At 33.4% G+C, this 18,595-nt stretch overlaps 2 protein-coding genes across 8 annotated transcripts in view; one reads left to right on the top strand and one right to left on the bottom strand.

The window, feature by feature from the left end:
• PALS2 (protein associated with LIN7 2, MAGUK p55 family member) overlaps positions 1 to 6,733 on the top strand; it is a 127,335-nt gene extending 120,602 nt beyond the window's left edge. For all 6 annotated transcript variants that reach the window (XM_081284641.1, XM_081284640.1, XM_081284644.1 and 3 more), the window contains one exon: positions 6,513 to 6,733. In XM_081284641.1, coding sequence (XP_081140767.1) covers positions 6,513 to 6,689 — 177 coding nt within the window. In that variant the 3' untranslated portion in view covers positions 6,690 to 6,733. The remainder of the gene's footprint in view (positions 1 to 6,512) is intronic.
• Positions 6,734 to 10,179: 3,446 nt separating this feature from the next.
• GSDME (gasdermin E) overlaps positions 10,180 to 18,595 on the bottom strand; it is a 69,962-nt gene continuing 61,546 nt past the window's right edge. For both annotated transcript variants that reach the window (XM_081284646.1, XM_081284647.1), the window contains one exon: positions 10,180 to 15,509. In XM_081284646.1, the coding sequence (XP_081140772.1) occupies positions 15,276 to 15,509 (234 nt within the window). In that variant the 3' untranslated portion in view covers positions 10,180 to 15,275. The remainder of the gene's footprint in view (positions 15,510 to 18,595) is intronic.

The following is an 18,595-nucleotide window of genomic DNA, read 5'->3' as shown; positions in this document are numbered from 1 at the left end:
TCTCCCCTTTTGTGATAAGATTAAGTAGTGATAGGGCTGGAGTTGTAGTTCAGTGTTGAGCGCTTGCCTTGCATGTGTGAGGCACTGGGATCAATTCTCAGCACCACATAAAAATAAATAAAATAAAGATCCATTAAGCACTAAAAAAAAAAAAAAATTAAGCACTGGGTTCAAAATGGTAACAAACTTTTTACCTAATGATTTTAGCAAGCTTTTGCTCTTTGCCTGGATCAGTTACTATTTTGTTTTTAGGAATGACAAAGTGGTAATATTCTAAGTTTGTTATTCCTTCTGCATATATAAAACTAGAGTTCTTTAAAAGACCTCAAAAATTTATAACACTGAGTGCCTATTTTTAAAAAATAGACTCCCAAATAAATACACTTATGCTCCATCTCAAGGCCTTAGAAAAGGAAAACCAAATTAATTCCAAAATTAGTAGAGGACAAGAAATAATTAAGATCAGAGCCAAAATTAATAAAATGGAGAATAAAAAAAATACAAAGTATTAATGCAAAAAAGAGTTGGTTCTTTGAGAGGATAAACAAGATTGATAAAACCGTAACTAAACCAAAGAAAGAGAAGCTGGGCACTGTGGTGCACACTTATAATCCCAGCAGCTTGGGAGGCTGAGACAGGAGGATCACAAGTTCAGAGCCAGTCTCAGCAAACTCATTGAGACCCTATCTCTAAATAAAATACAAAATAGGGATGGGGATGTGGCTCTGTGGTTGAGTGCCCCTGGGTTCAATCCCTAGTACCAAAAAAAAAAAAAAAAAAAAAAAAAAAAAAACGAAAGAAAAGACCTAAATTATCAAAGTAAAAAAGGAGATGTCATCACAGATACTTCTGAGATCCAGAGGAAACTTTTGAAAATTTATACTCCAGTAAGCTGGAAAATGTAAAAGACATTGACACATTTCTAGATACATATGAAATTGAACCCAGAAGCTGTAAAATACCTAAACAGACCAATATCAAGTACTGAAATTGAAACAGCAGTTAAAAGCCTTCAAAGAAAATCCCAGACCCAGATGGATTCTTAGCTGAGTTCTACAAGTGTTAAAGAATTAACACTTGTCTTTCTCAAATTACTGCATGAAATTGAAAGGCAGAGAACACTCCCAAATACATTCTAGGAAGCCAGTATAACTCTGATATCAATACCAAAGACACGTAAAGGAAAGAAAACATCAGAACAATATCCATCCCTGATGAACACAGATGCAAAAATCCTTATTAAAATACTAGAAAACCACATTCAAAAAACACATAAAGCAGATAATATACCATGATCAAGTTGATTTCATTCAAGGGATACAAGTTTGGCTCAACATACACAAATCAGTAAATGTAATTCAGCAATTAAATAGAATTAAGAACAAGAATCATTATAGTTGATGCAGAAATGGCCTTTACTAAAACCCACCACCTATTTGTGTTAAAAACACTGGAGAAACTCTAGGGACATAAGAATTTAACCTCAACATTATAAAGGCTAGATATGACAGATCCAGAGTCAACATCATACTGAATGGAGAAAAACTTAAAGAATTTTTTCTAAAATCAGGAACAGGACAAGATGTCCACAAGATCACCACTTCTATTCAGTATAGTTCTTGAAACTCTAGCCAGAGCAATCAGGCAAGAAAAGGAAATTAAGGAAAAGAAGTTATCAGACTATCTGTCTCTCTTTGCTGAAGACATAATCCTATTTTTGGAAGACCCAAAAAACTCCACTAAAGACTTCTAGAACTGATAAAAAAAAATTTTTTTTAAAGTAGCAGGATACAAGATCAAATTGCTTTCCTGTACTCCAATAATGAATCTACTAAGAAAGAAATCAGGAAAACTATGCCACTCACAATAACCTAAAAAAAAAAAAAAAAAACTTGGGAATTAATCTCACCAAGAAGGTGATTGTTCTCTACAGTGAAAACTACAGAACACTGAAAAAATTAAAGAAGACCTTGGAAGATGGAAAGACCTCCCATATTCTTGAATAGGCAGAATTAATATTGTCAAAATGACCACACTATCAAAAACAATATACAGATTCAATACTTTCCTATCAAAATACCAATAACATTCTTCACAAAACTAGAGAAAAACAGTTCTTATATTCATTTGGAAGAATAAGAGACCCAAAATAGCCAACACAATCCTGAGCAAGAGGATAGATGGAGCAGGCACCACAATACCTGAACTCAAATTATACTACAAAGCTATAGTAACAAAAACAACATGGTATTGGCTTCAAAATAGACATGAAGACCAATGGAATAGAATAGAAAAGAAATCACATAGACAAACCCAGACACTTGTAGCCAGCTGATAGGGATCAGATACCATAATGATATAGGGAAGATCAGTTGAGTTAATACAAGGAGATTGAGAGGGAAGGACAGGAAATGGGGAGAAATATGGAATGAATTTAACAAAATCATAGTATGCATATATAAATGCACAACAGGGAATTTTGCCTTTATGTATATGTAGAAAAAACAAAAGTAAGATCAATAGAAGAAGGAGAACAGGAGGAGGAGGGAAGGGAAAAAGCAGGGGAAAGGGATTGAAATTAAATTTCATGCATGTATGATTTTGTCAAAATAAAGCTACAAGGTATTACTTAAAAATATTAAATATAATAAAATATTAAATATTAATATTAAATATTAAAATAAAACTACAAGGTATTACTATAATGCTCTAGTTTAGAAAAAAAGGGAGGGGTCCTCATTAAAAGTTGATTACTCTGTGGTATAGTTTATGGAGGAAAGGCAGGATACAAGCCTGACTCTACCTTTATGGGTCAGCTTGCAGAATAATGAATGGGTTTGTTCCCTGTGGCAGTTATTATTCCTATAGATGTTCAAATTGTCCCATCGTTGACCAATGTGAGCCTATTTTAGTTGGTGCTAAATACTTTTTTTATGAGCCCAATGGTTTTGGATAACTTCCTTGCTGTCTGATATGATAGATATTCTAGGCTCATCATTTTCATTTTCAATTCTAGGCCAGAAATCAAACATTTTTCAAAAATGTTTTGGTTCCTTTTAGAGTAAATGGTATTTTAAGACTGTAATACAAGGATGCAATGCATATTGTCTCAAGGTTAATCATTGTTTTTAGCTAGACCTTTTTACGTTAAAAAAAGCTAGGATAGGGCTGGGGCTGTAGCTACGTGGCAGAGCACTTGCTTAGCCTGTGAGGCACTGGGCTCGATCCTCAGCACCACATAAAAATAAACAAATAAAATAAAAGTGTTGTATTCATCTACAACTACAAAAAAAAAATTAAATCTAGGATACATGCTTTTCTGTTTGTACATTTAAAGGACACTGTGTCATGAATTCATACTGATTTTTCCCAAAATCCTTTTATCTTAAAACTAATTCCTTTCCCTATTGCTGAATATACATCATAGTTTTCAGAAACATTGGGAAAGTGAGACTATCACATAATTGTTCATTTGCTTTATCTGACAGTACAAATACAACAGTCTGAGAAAAAAAAATCTTATCAACAGTACCACTTATGGTGTGATTTTTCTGTGAATAGCCCCCCCCCCCCCAACACATATGCCCAGTTCTTTGTATCTTTAGAACACATACCACCAAATCACTCTGGTTTTGTTTTTGTTTTCATTTTTGTTTTTTGGTGGGGTAGGTACCTGAGATTCAACTCAGGGACACTCAACTACTGAGCCACACCCCCAGCCCTATTTTGTATTTTATTTAGAGACAGAGTTTCACTGAGTTGGCTTAGCACCTTGCTATTGCTGAGGCTGGCTTTGAACTCTAGATCCTCCTGTCTCAGCTCCCTGAACAGTGGGGCTACAGGCATGCACCACTGTGCCCAGCCAAATTCACTCTGTTTAATGTGACCTACAATACTTCCTATGTACTTAGGTCAGTTATTATTTTTTTTGATGCTTAAATTATGCTTTCTTCAGCTAGTAAGAGCCTATTCAGTTTGACTTCCGAGTCTTTTTAATACAACCCTAGTAGTTTTTGATGATTCTTTGCTTCCTAGTATGACAGGCTGTTCCAGGTTATTCTTATATATTTCCTGAACCAGTCATCCAGATGCCCTGATTAGAGATAATCTAGGCTCTCAGGGTGTACATTCAACTCTGTTGGACATAGTTTCTAGGCCCTTCAGTGGTCAGAGAGAGGATACAATTTTTTGCTTTAAAAAACATACACAATTAGCTCAACTTGATAGTTCCAATTCAAATTTTATGTTTTATTTGCCTTTTTGCTTCTTATGCTAAAAGTCTTGGTTCCTGATGACATTAACATATTTCTTATTTTGCATATATATAAACAAAGTATAATTTCTGAGTAACTCTTAATAACAGTATGGTTTTGAAGTTTTAAGTGTCAAGACTTTTATTTAATTTGAGGATATAGCTATCCCACAAGGCATTGAGTTATTTTGTTTTGAAGTCATTAAAATAGTTTCTTTCTATATGATTAGGCCACTGACTTGAAAAACAGGTTTGTTTCATTTTGATTTTGATATTAAGGTATTACCCTTTTCTTCTATTTGCATTTAAATTTGTTGTATAATTCTGTATAACATTTTCATAGTTTCAATGTAAATTTTAAAAACAAATCTACCTTTTCTCTGTCCTGTCCACTCTCTTCCCTCCCACCTACAAAGGTGGTCATTTTTGGTAACCATTTTTTTTAAGTATATATGGTTATCTTCCTTCCCCCATTTCTTATATAAAAGGTATCTTAGTCTATATAATAGAAATAGCATATCCTGGAGCTTATTCTATAAAGAGATTCTTTATTCCCCTTTCTGTCTATATTCCACTTTTTGTTACTGGACTTTTTTTTAACAATCTAGATTGCTAATGATAATAATAGGTAAAACTTGCTTTCATGTTGAATTATGATCTCATTATAAAATATACCATCAAAGGTATTTTAAAAGTCTCCAGGGAAGTGTTCATGGGCATTCAGGTTCCTTGGTCATAGTAGTGAACCCACTTCTGTGTAAGCTTTTTCTTAGGTGTTTTCACCAAAACCACTTACATGCCTCCATTGTTATGCTGATGATGTACTAGCTAGCCTAGACTTAGGATACTTGCCTTGTCACCTACTTTACATCTCCTTTTGGATATCTCACAACCACATGGGTGTCTGCTACATACAAAGTAGAACTTTTTGCCCTCCACCCCCCCCCCCAAAAAAAAAAATCATGCTGTCCTCGTCCTGCATAACCCTTACTCTACATCTTCTATAGCCACCCATTTACTCAAACTGGAAATGTAAGCACTAGCCTTCTTCTCTTTCCACATGTAGCCCATCAGCTAATCCTGATGATTTTATCATTAGAATAAATGTCCAGGCTGGTGTCTTTTCCACCCTCTCTGCCACCAACCTTGCTGCATCCACTCATGTCAGATCACATTTCCCTTCATTGTATTGAAACCCTCCAGACCCTAGCCCTAATCCCCAGCTCTCCATCCACTCTGGTCTTCTTTTAGTCATTTAAATATACCAGGCCCATTGCCCACCTTTGGATTTTACACTGTTATTTCCTCTGCCTGCATTGTTCTTTCTACTGCTATACACATGACAACCTTCTTATTTTCCCTTACTTTCTCAGCATGACTTTATCTAGAGCAGATCTGTTAAAATTCTTTATGCCCAGTTTGTGTCTTTTATAGCACTTATTACAACATGCAATTTTTTGTGTTTATTTATTTGTTCCTTACCTGTCTCTTTCACTAAAAGTTAGGAACTCTTTCTGGTATTCATGTTTATATCCATCAGGTCCGAAACAGTAGCCACTTTAATAGGAGCTTGGTAAATATTTGTAGAATATACAGATATATAATGAAATTCCCAAAACACTTGGAATTTTATGAAAAGCTCTGCCTGCTCATGCAGAACCCATTACTGAAAGAAGTACTCCCTACAGCATTCCAAAATGACTAAAACTATTTCATGAAATATAAATAATACTAACACAAAAAAAAAATAACTAAAAGTGTGTATGAGTGTATGTTTTGGTGGTAAATGGCTAGCATCTGGGTAGTCTTCAAAACACACTTAAGATTCTGAGATTGTTAGTAAATTGGCTTTTATAAATAGCCACTGCAAGTTGGACTCCATGATTTACATGGGCCAGAAGATAAATATCTTCTGAAATAGAAGAATATAGAAACTAGAAGCCAATAACCTGCAATAATTCTTTTATTACTTTAGATTAACACATGATTATTGCTAATGATTGTTGTCAACAGCCTTTCAGTTAGAAATTTTGTCCAAATATCAATGAAACCGAAGGTACAGAATATTCAAAAATACAAACACCAAAGTAGGTGAAAAGAGTAAGATATGAACAGATGATAATGTCTTTTTTAAAATTTTGAGGATTAATATCAGAATTACAAAAAATGTCCAACCTACTTATTTCTTACTTTTAGTTGGAGTTTGAGCAAGTAAATATGCATTACAATACAAACATTTCCTTCTAAAACTCTTCAACAGGACTCTGACTTGAAGAAAACCGTGGATGAAAGTGCACGGATTCAGAGAGCATACAACCACTATTTTGATTTGATCATTGTAAACGACAATCTCGACAAAGCCTTTGAGAAACTACAAACTGCCACAGAAAAACTAAGAATGGAACCACAGTGGGTCCCAATCAGCTGGGTTTACTGATGATTCAATAAGGTTAACAATTAAATAAAACTTTTAAAAAGTGACTCAACAAATAAAAATCTTGTACTGAGAAAGTACATGCACAGATAGAAGATACCTGCCAAATCTAGGCATTTTTATTGTGTAGATTGAGATAACAGTACACTATTCTGAATTTTTATATAAAATGTGGTTGAAAAGGTGTACTAATATATAATTTATCTTAATTTTTCTAACTTTCTATGGATAATCTTTCTATTCATATCATAAAGAAATGCGTTGAAGCATTTTGTATATGTTTTGATTTAGTACCCTTGCCTTTTTCATCAAAGGAATTTTCCAGTCATTCACACTAACATTGGTCTCACATTTTCACTGTGATAATGAATACTTGAAATAGTTTTGTAAAGCTGTTGTTCAGTTCGGTAATTAACTAGTGAAGGGTCACTTACTCTAATTAGAAGAAAATAGTAGTTATTGACCTACCTTCTTGATCAAATTTCTTACAGAAACAAAATCTTAATGTCAGTGTCAGTTAGTCTTCTACCATTTAAAGACTTGAACATCAAAAGTCTGTTCAAGGCCACGTATTTTTCATTATTTCAGAAATGTATGGCTATCCATTCTAATTTGTACAAATAGAATAGTCTTTTCATTTCTGTCGTTAGTGGAAAAATGAAGAGCAATACCTTGCACTCTCCTATGAGGTTCTTCTTTTCATTTATTGCTATGACATGCTGATGCTAACTAATTTAGCATATACACATAAGCTTGGGCTAGAAGCAAGGTCATGCAGACTAAGAGAGTGCCTTATCCTGTAAAACCTTACACAAAATGATGCTTAAAGAAAGTTTATTTATTTTACATGTAAAACTTATTTGAACCAATTACTTTAGTTTTCCTTGAAGAATATGGTCAGCAAAATATGGCTCTGCAAATTTCTGTAATGTTTGACAATTTAAGTTTGCAGTTAGTAGTTTTTGGGGGGTTTTTTGTGAATAATCATCGTGTTTTTTGAAATACATGATCAATAGGGTACTTGTTCTATTTGTTGCGTCAAAGATCGACTCCAAGCCAGACACAGTGGAACACACCTGTAATCCCAGCAGCTCTGGAGGCTGAAGCAGGAGGATGGAAAGATCAAAGCCAGCCTCAGCAACAGCGAGGCACTAGGCAACTCAGTGAGACCTTGTCTCTAAATAAAATACTGAAAAAAAAGGACTGGGGATGTGGCTTAATGGTTGAGTATCCCTGAGTTCAATCTCCAGTACCAAAAAAAAAAAAAAAAAAAGATTGAATCCACTGAATAATTTACAAAATTTGAGAGTAACTATCAGCTGTCATGTACACACACACACACATATATACACACACAATACATATGTATAATATTACATATACTATGTACTATGTATGTTAAGTAATTTTTATATTTTTTTATATTTCTCTTAGGAAACAGACTTTTTTTGTTTAATGATTAGGAAAAATGTCCTCTTTAAATGCATTGACATAATACACAAATTTCCACATTCATCTCTGTTAATATCTCCTTCAGGATTCTTGGATGGTATAAATTCTTCCTAAAACATATTCAGATATGCAGCCATCACTAAACTAAGTTAACCATATTCTATGTTACTGCTAACTTTTCATATATACAATATTCACACTTTTAAGGGTTTGGTGCTTAACTATTGATGATCATCTTTGTCTAGTGGCCTCAGACACCTGGCTGCTGAATGTGTTTCTCCCCTCATCCAAGCTGTCACATGGAGTGCCAGCTGGTAAGAGAAAATATATGGCAATAAATAGTATTCACACTGTTTTTTAAATCATTTTCACAATGAAATGATATACCCAAATTGCTGTATTATTAAAATTGGAAAGCTATAGATTTTTTAAAGTTCTAATTCCAGAATCACATAGCTGGTTCATAAATTTGTTTTTCTTTTAAGCAACATGAATCAAACGCACAGTATCAAGTTGGTGTCCTGTGACTTAATGTTTTAACACACTGTAAAGTATAAGAGAAATTTCAGTTCTGCACTCTCAGGAAATGCACAGTATTATCCAGTGTACCTTCATGCTGCTCCATGAGGCCTATCTAAACAGCTGTGGGATAACTCTAGCAGCACAGGAGTTTGTCCACAAAATATTTCTACCTTCTTGGTACAACAGAGATGACTTTCACATATATATTTTTAGCCTTGTGTGATATAAAAATGCATATTATCTGGAATATAGTCTATACTTAAAGAAATTATTTCTATAATAAATGTATTTATAATTGATTACATAATTAATGCACATTACGTTCCTCCTAATATGGAATGAAATAATACAATTTAGTTCATTTCAGCATAGATGCAAATGCTGAAGAAAAATAAATTCAGAAAAGTTCACTGTATCTCAGTGACGAGTCACCAAACTTGAAACCCAAACAAACTAGCAGTGAGGCAAAGAGGCCCAGAGATTCTACCCTGGATTCTTCCTAGATAATGTGATCAAAGAAATGTGTACAAGATAATAGACTTTTTTTCTGAAAGCTTTACTGAAAAGAAAATGGTTTACAGTGATATTGAACAATTATAATAGATACAGTATACACACACACACACACACACACACACACAGGTGCTTTGGAGATACATGGCGTGCTGATACATGAATGCAAATGAGGGTTGCTTATGGACTGTGAGTGTCCACATTCAGCATTCAAGGCATGACTATTTATAGACATTAAAGGTTATATATTTTCAAGTGTTAAATGCCCATAGAAGTAAAGTCCCTGAATAAGTCATTTAACTAGTGCTACTGGAGTATGCTTTATACCCTACAAGTAGAATTTTCACTTTCATTACAGGTATGATTGTATTAGGCAATCTCCATTTTTATTTGATATTTATATAATATCAAATGTCAAATACATCAAGGTTTTTTTTTTTTTGTGGCCAACTTTGTACAATTGCTGACCATAGTTCTAAAATAGAAATTGTTTCAGAAAAACCAGTATTACTATAGCAATAGTAGCCTAAACCCCAGATTCTAGAATCTAGTATAATAGCCTATAAGGACAGTTACCTTTAAAACAGCAAATTGGTTATTAAAACAAATTTAGAAAATAATCCAAAGTTATACTCAGTACAAAAAAATATAACCCAAATTAGCAATAAAAGCCAATAGCATGACGTTACAGATTATGACCAGATACTGTTTTGGCCATAATATCCTAATGACAATAAAGCACTTATATATAACACATGTCATGATCCTGTGATTGGAGTTGATTTTTAAGATGGATAGCCAGAGTTAGGTATAATTTTGGATTTACAAATTCAAAATGAAAAAGCTTTGAAAATTGGTCAAAATAATAATCTACTTAAATTTTTTTGTGACTTCTGAAACTAATACTCCATTATTCAGAAATCACAGGCTAGACAGAACAATAATTTTACATTATCTTTATACTAAATATGGAAAAGGCAACCCTGAAGTTTTATGTACATAGATCTTTTATTTTAATGTTTGAGTTGACGTGTGTGTATACACCTCTGTGTTTAATATGTGATATCCTCTCAAAACATACAATTAATAAAACCAAATATACTCACCAATTTATGATAACCAGTGTTCTAAAATTTTTAATTATTCTCAAATTCCTAGGTAATTAAAACTGTTTTAGATTGTTTTGAAAGGCTCGATTCTACCTTTAAATTGACATTAATCTCCTTTCTGAAAAATATATGAGAAGTTCAGAAAATTATTGTTCATGATTATAATTTAATTTCCTTAAGGAAAAAAAGAGTTCTGGATGGAAGCATCTTGGGAAATATTTAACCCTTCAATTGAATTTGTTGATAAGATTCAGGCTTCAAAGTTGTGAGACATGCCACTCCTTGTTTGAAGGGATTTGCTGTGAGAATTCATGTAATAACATGTAATATATTTGGAGTTCTTGGGAGAAATTCAATATTTTAAATAATGGGATATTGTATATAGTGCAAGCAAATATTTACAAACTTTTAAGAGTACATTTAATTATTCAACATCTTATCAGTTTTTATGTAAGTGTATGTGATATACCTGAGGAAGATGATGTTCTATAGTTTTGTAAGGTTATTTTTTAACTGCATATTCTAGTTTTTTTCAAGTTATATTCTTTTTTAAAAAAAGATCTCTTATATTCCATCGTGTTACCATGTGTGTTTCTGGAATGAGTTTTGAAAAATTCACAATCAAATGTGAGTCCTTAGTGCATTAGAAAGCAAGAGAATGATGGTATCGCATTTTTAAGGTAAAAAGCATGACTTACTTATGCCACTTTGGTAAAATAATCTCTCATGATAAAAGTGAAAATAGTGTCCTTCTAGCTATGATCCTAATTCTTCTGACCATGTGATTTTTGATAAACTTTACATCTACCTTTACATTTGTTATTCTACTTGTTAAGTAGACTTAAGTTAATACTTGTCTTTGCCTTAAATGATTTGGAGTCATTATTTATAACTGAGATGTGGTAAGTATTTATTAGGTTACTTTATTAAATGTATTCACTTATTTTGAGGTTACTTATCTTTCAGTTCCTTTAAACTGTACCTCTTTCTGAGGTCATGCAGTGGATGGTAAACACCATCCAGAAATCCTACCTCCAGGTTTAAAACAGCCCCAAGGATGCAGTTCCAGCCTGGAAGAGGGTCTGCTCTGCTTTCTCAGCTATCCTAGTGAGGAGGTCTCTTTTAGTTTAGAATCCCATTCCAAGTCCAAACTTTTAGCAAATCTTATGCCAACCACACTACTCACAAAATGTAAGTAAGCAGTCCAGTACTCTTACATCAGAACAGACTGATCTTTGCCCCTTAAAGCTGCCCTACTTTATTGTTATGCCTAAAATTTATCACTGCAGCCCTATTACTTAACCCATAGTGTTAAGTTTAACAGACATCTATTTCTTTATAGGAAGAAACATTGACTGTTAGGTCTCATTAATGAACTTCAAATTTCAGATAATAGTTATTTCTCCTTATAACTGCTTCTTGGCCACTAGTTGATAATGCAGTGTTATGATAAATCTGATCTATCTTCACACACAGAAGGTCAAAAGCAGCAGTTCTTTTTCTCCTTTTTCATACTAGCCTTTGTTGTTTTCTATTTTCTAGCACAACTGAGAACACGTCTATAGTTAAGATAAATGCTACTTGTATTTTGGAAATTAAATGATTTACTAGTAATAAATCAACCTTCTTTGAGTCCCATGAAGTAAGTAGTGTTGCTACTATAAAACAGAAGCCAAAGTCTTATTTTTTGGTGCTGGGGATTGAGCCCAGGTCCTTATAGAGCATGCTAAGCATGCACTCTACCAGAGTAAGCTAAGCCCCCAGCCCTTTATAGTAAAAGTCAGAAAAAGTAGTCTTTATTGTACTTCATCCAACAGTAAGCCAGGGATAGCAACACCTAAAATATGACAGGCCATACCTAAAAAAAATTGGCTTTCCTCCTATCAGTCAAAATGGCCTAAGAACTTAGAGGAAAACTAATGAACTTACTGAAAATGGAAAAAATCACAGCAGTAAAACTTCATCAGTCAAGGACTGGAGATTGTAGCTCAAAGGTAATGTACAAGGCCATAGGTTCGTTCCCCAGAACCCAAAACAAAAAATCCTCATCAGTGTAAATTACCGACATCAAACCAAAAGTCATTACCAGTTAAAAGTGTATGTTTCTTATTTTCTGAAATAAAAGTGAATAATTGTATAAGTAAGTAACATTGCTTTTAAGACAGAAAGCTTGTTCTGATAAATGTGATCCTAGAGAGAAATAACTTAATCTGTTCAGAAAGAAAGAGATTTGATGCATAGCTCCTCTACATCTGTACTTAAAATATAAGGTGAATAGTTCTTTGGGCTATGTACCCTCTTTTAAGGAAAAAAAAAATTGCTGACTGGTTCTTGTATTTTCAATAACTTTTTTTAAGTGGTATCTTAGATTCTGTTGTGGAAGAATAAACAGTAGGGTTCAGGAACAAGTGCAATTTTCTGGATGTTATATGTTGAGCTCTTTTAGGGCCCATGAGGGATATTTGATGTGAAACCTTGCTTCAGGAATTTTTTAATCCTTTTTTTTCCCAGTTCATTTCTGATATATCTTTTCTTTGAACACAAATGCATGCTATTTTTAACCTCTAGTCTTTGAACTGATTATTGAAGAGAATATTTTTTTTAATGGAGGGCAAAATGCTTGTTAGCTATCTAAAAATCAAAGCTGAACAAGCTGCTTAAGTTTCTGATGAAAAGGTTTAAAAATAAAAATTAAATGCTATTGCTTTCTAAGTAATTGTATTCTAACTAGTTCCTGTATAAAAGAAACATTACTGCTGTTCTTATATAAATAAAATTTTCCTGGAGTACAATTAAGTATTGATTTTTCAGTAACTTTCCCATTAATTCTTTTCACATATTTCCATATGCTATCAAGAACAAAAATTATTGAAATGTTCAATTTGTGAGATTACATACTCCTAGTAAAATATTTTTGTACATATAAAGAAATAAATATTTACTATTGTAGAAATGTAGTGTTTCATGTATAGATAGAAGTGATTTGGAGACAAAATAACAGGACATCAGATTAGCTTTGGACATTTTTTTTAAGTACTAGTAGTCTGTAAAAAAAAGTTCCTAACGTTATTTTTTTTTATCTAAATAAATTTTTTCCTTCCTCTGTTTTTTAACAAGGAAACCCTAATCCTTGTTTCCTCTATTCTAACCTTAGCAAATGTCTGGCTTTTAAAGACCGCACACTGAAGGAAAGAATTGAAGAACTGGGGAAGATTAAAATATAGGATCATGAAAACAAGTCCTCTCTGCTTAGGTGGCACAAGTGTAAAGGCCATTTCCCAGCTCTCCAGGAAAGAGAGAAACTCTGGGGGGTAAGACAATAAGCTGACCTGCTGCCCCACATAGCATAGCCCACTGTCTGCAACAAGAGAGGACGTGAACCCCCCAAGGCTGGCAAGAGATGGAGGCACAGCCAAGGGTTCACACAGGAAACCTTTGTCAGAAAGTGCCCTTTGCAACTCTCCCAAGTTGTTTTCCAGAATTCCATCCTCACACGTGAGAAGTTGCTCGTCTAATGTATTTCAGATGTCTCCAGAGAGATTAAGTTTTTGTATTATTCATTCTTCCATCTTAAACTTTGTTTTGTTTTTGTTTGAATTAAGAGGATAATACATACAAAATCCTAACAGGAATTGAAAAAAATCTCCCTTTGCCTCTTGTCCCAACTTCTAAGTCCCTGAAACCAAGGGAGCCAATGCTTGGTTTCTTGTAAACTCTTTAAATGCATATCAATACGTGAATGTTTCTTTTTTACACAAACTCATACATTATTTGCAGTTCTTTATTTAACTTCAGAAAACATGGCAAATAAAGATACACATTCAGTGTCACCAATTTAATATTGCTCTCATTTTGCATATTCCTGTCCAACTTGTATATAAGGTAATTATTTTTGTATAGTTATCACCACAATGTACTTCTTTTCCCCCTACATAGAATAAGCATTTGCATGAGGCATAATCTCATCTTTTAATGAGTGATGAAAAGGTGTTTGCTTTATATTTTCTTTGTTAATGTTCATTAAACTCTGAGGGGAAGAAGGGGACTAATGTATTTCAGATGTCTCCAAATTAGTGTACAAAGTTGAGGTTAAAAAAAAGAAATATGCTGAGCAATATGCTTCCCTAACCACTGCTCTTCCTCATCTTTAGTGGCTCCAGGTTCCAGATATATTATAGCAGATCCTGTTGATAGCTTAGACTGCATCCCCAAGAGGTTCTATTTATGATAGAAGTCAAAACAGAATAAAAAGCAAAAAAAAAAAATTTTTTTAAATTCAAATTTTCCTTGGATAGAAAGTATAGCAATGACAAGTTAAATTACTACATGCCTAGGAACTTTGTACTAGATGTAGAATTAGCATATTCATCAAAACAAGGCAAGGTCAAATAAAATAGATACAGCTAGAACCCCTAGGCAGGGTTTTTTTTTTTTTTTAATATTAGTGTTGAATTTGTTTTGTTTCATTAGTAAAATTTTGTTTTGCAGAAGAATACTCCAGGAACATTTACAGTTTATTTTTTAATCATCAAATATGTACAGTGCATCCAATACATAGCCAATTTTGTGACAAGAAATTATCTTCCCACAGCAGTCAAAATTTAAAATGAATTTTTGGATTAAAATGTCAGACTATTCTGTGTTCACATGTAACAAAGTGGAAAATGTAAGAAAGTGATAGACGGAACCATTATTCTGGGGAAAAAAATAAAGGTTTGAATGTACACTAGGTTGGAATCTCAAATCTCCTCAGGTCCTAGAATCTATCTTGAATGTGGGTATCCACCATTTACCAGCATAGGAAAGATTCTAATGTTTAAAGAGTCGCTTGTGTCATTCAGAATGCAGAAAGTCACCACTTAATGTGTTTTTTAATTCATTTCATTGATCAACTTTTAACATGCATTAGACCTCAATCCCAAATTAGTATCTTAACAATTCTGAAACATACTTAGCTTTGCCAATATTGTATGCTTCTGATTGACAAATGGCATTACTCATGTTCTTTGCCCAAAGTATAGAGTCCATTCAGGGTAATACAGAGAATTAGTGGGAAAACATGAGAATCCTTCAGGACAACAGCTTTCACAGATGACTGTAGTCTCTCCAGGTTAATATTGGTTGAGGCAAATAAGCGTTGCACAATCCCAAACTTCTCTGTATCTTTCAGAGGAGCCAAAATTGGATCTTCAAGATCAGATACTCCACTATCAGACAAAGCATGGAACTGGAATGATATATTTAAACAAACTCAATTTAAAATGTCATAGAAAATCCAGTTTGACAGCAGCACATTTCTAGGTAATTATGGAAAACTTGTGAGATGTAACAACATATATTGATCTAGACCAGGACCTGAGACTTGATTTTTAACCAGTTTATTCCTAGAGTCCTCTGTCTGAATCCCCAGCCTGAACTCTACTTTCTTTCTAGACCCCATTAACTATAGTAGCTTAGGAAGATCAAATGTATCTTTTTCATATATCAGTATGTAGAGTTCATCATTTTTTTGTTTTTATTGAGACCTAATTTGTACATAATTATGGGGTTCATCATGGTAAGTCACTGCATGTATAAGTGTGTAATAATCAAATCAGGGTAACAGGTACTTCCATCCCTTTAAATATTAATCATTTTGATATGTTGGGAAATGTGTGCTTTTCTAGTCATTCTGAAGTGTATCGTAGATTTTTTTTTTTTTTTAAACCGGGGATTGAACTCAGGGCACTCAGCCACTGAGCTGCTGGGATTACAGGCATGTGCTACCACGCCCAGCTTTTTCATAGATTGTTTTAACCAGCAGTTATCCTACTGTGCCAAAGAAAAACCAGAACTAATTCCTTGACTCAATGTTTGGTTCTCCTGAGTGAACTTTCCCCCACTCCCTCTTCTCGTCTCTAGTGACCTCTAGTCTACTTCATTCTTCAGTGTACTGTGATAACATGTATTTGTCTTTCTGTGTCTGGTTTACTTCACTTAAAATGATTTTCAGTTCCAGCCACATTGCTGCAAAAGATAGGATTTCATTCTGTTTTATGACTGGATAATATTCCATTACATATGTAGACCACATTTTCCTTTCATATACCCTAGAGCATCTTGATTGTGCCCACATTTTAGTGGTTGTGAAAACAGTTGCAATAAACATGTGGATATAAGTATCTTTTTGGTATAATAATTTTAAACTCCTTTGGGCATGTACTAAATAGTGGAATTTTTTAATTGTGGTAGTACTGTTTTTAGATTTTTAAGGAAATTGCCACACTTTTTCATAATGGCTACACTATACTTTCCCACCGACTGTATATAAGAGTTTCCCTTTTTTCCACATCCTTGCCAGCACTTTCTTATGTTTTGTCATTTTGATGATAGCCATTTTAACTGGGGTGAAATTATATGTCATTGTGATTATGATTTGCATTTCTCTGATGATTAGGGTGATTGAATTGTTCTTTATATACTAGTTAGCTTCTTTTTAGAAGTGTCTGCTTAGTTCTTCTGCCCATTTTTTAATTGGATTTTTATAGTATTCAACTTTTTTAGTTTCTTACATATTGTGGATATCAATGCTTTGTCAGATGAATAATTTGCAAAAATAGCATTTGTATATTTGAATAGATTTTCTTCCATTCTTTGTTATTTCCTTTGCTGTGTAGAAGTTTGATATAATCCCATTTGTCTAGTTTTATTTTTATTACCTATGCCTTTGAGGTTCTATCTAAAAAATTATCGTCAACACCAATTCCTGAAGTATTTTCTTGCAGTGATTTCATAGTTTTAACATTTACATGATCCAGTTTGAGTTGTCTTTTATATACAATGAGATGAAAGGATTTGGTTGCATTTGTCTGCATATGCATAACCAATTTGGCCAACAACATTTATAGGAGACTCTTTTCTCTATGTTCTTGGTGCCTTTGTCAAAAATCAGTTAACTGTATGGAGGTAGATTAAGTTGTGTTCTGTTCCATTAATCAGTGTCTTGTTTTCATGCTAGTACCATGCTCTTTTATTACTGCAGCTTTGTAGTGTGTTTTGAAGTCAGCTATTGTGATGTCTCTAACATTTTTCCCCTCCTTAGGCTTATGTCAGCCATTATGGGTGTTTTGTGGCTCCCAGTGAATTTTAGGATTGTTTTTTCTATCTCTGTGAAGAAAGTAATTGACATTTTCATGGGAATGGCATTCAATCTATAAATTACTTTGGGTTGTATGATCATTTTAGCAATATTGATTCATCCAATTCATAAACACCAACACCTTTCCATTTTTGTGTGCCTCCATAACTTCTGTATATTTCTATTAGATCTTTGCTCTATAGTATGGTTTAACTCAGATGTTTCTTTGTTGATTTTGTCTGAATGATCTGTTCATTGAAGAAGTGGGGCATTGAAGTTCCAATTATTATTGTATTATATTTTCTCCCTTTAGATCTAGTAATATTTGTGTATTTTGATGGTCCCCTAATGAATGCATATATGTTTATAATTGATATAGCTTATTGCTGAGTTGAAATTTATAACAATATATAATGATCTTCTGGCCTTTTTTATACTTTATTTTGATTTGATGTTTGCTTTATCTGATATGAATATACCCACTCCTGCTCACTTTTGGTTTCCAAATTTTCACTTTTAGTCTGTCTTTACCAGTGAAGTGAGTTTCTCGTAAGAAGCACATAGTTGGGTAGCAGCGGCTTCTTCATCAATCCATTCAAGTAGTCTATCTTTTGGTAAATTTGGTAAATTCAGTCTACTTACTTTCCAGGTTATTAGAGATAACTTCTTCCTGTCATTTTGTTGTTTTCTACCTGCTTTGTATATTTTTTGTTCTTTTCTACTTCTCATTGTTTTGTGACTTAGTAGTTTTGTGTCATGCAAATTCTTTTTTCTTTCATGTATCTACTCCTCTAGTGACTTTTTATATTTCTATGTGATTTCATGATGGTAATACTCTTTTGTTTTTAACGTAGGGTTGATCTTGTGGTGAATTCCCTCAGTTTCTGCTTATCAGGAAAAGACTTTTTTCTTCTTTTGTTTGAAGGATAATTTAATGGGCCCAGTTTATTGATTGACGGGGTTTATTTTCTTTCAGTGTTTTGAATATATCATCTCATTCTCTTCTGACCTTTAAGGTTTTGCTGGGAAATCTGTAAGTCAAATGGGCATTCCTTTGTATCCTTGTATGTAACTTAATCTTAAAAATAGCAAGAGAAAAGCTATTTGTGACATTATGTACTTTTGACATTATGACTATAATACTGTGGTATAGGTCTATTTTGGTGAGTCTAGTTGGGGTTGTTTGAGCTTCTTAC

This window comes from Spermophilus citellus, assembly GCF_964194105.1.
Source record: "Spermophilus citellus genome assembly, chromosome: 3".
In the NCBI taxonomy this organism is placed as follows: Eukaryota; Metazoa; Chordata; class Mammalia; order Rodentia; family Sciuridae; genus Spermophilus; species Spermophilus citellus.
Note: the sequence above shows the minus strand (reverse complement) of the source record. Positions and strands in the feature narration are given on the sequence as shown.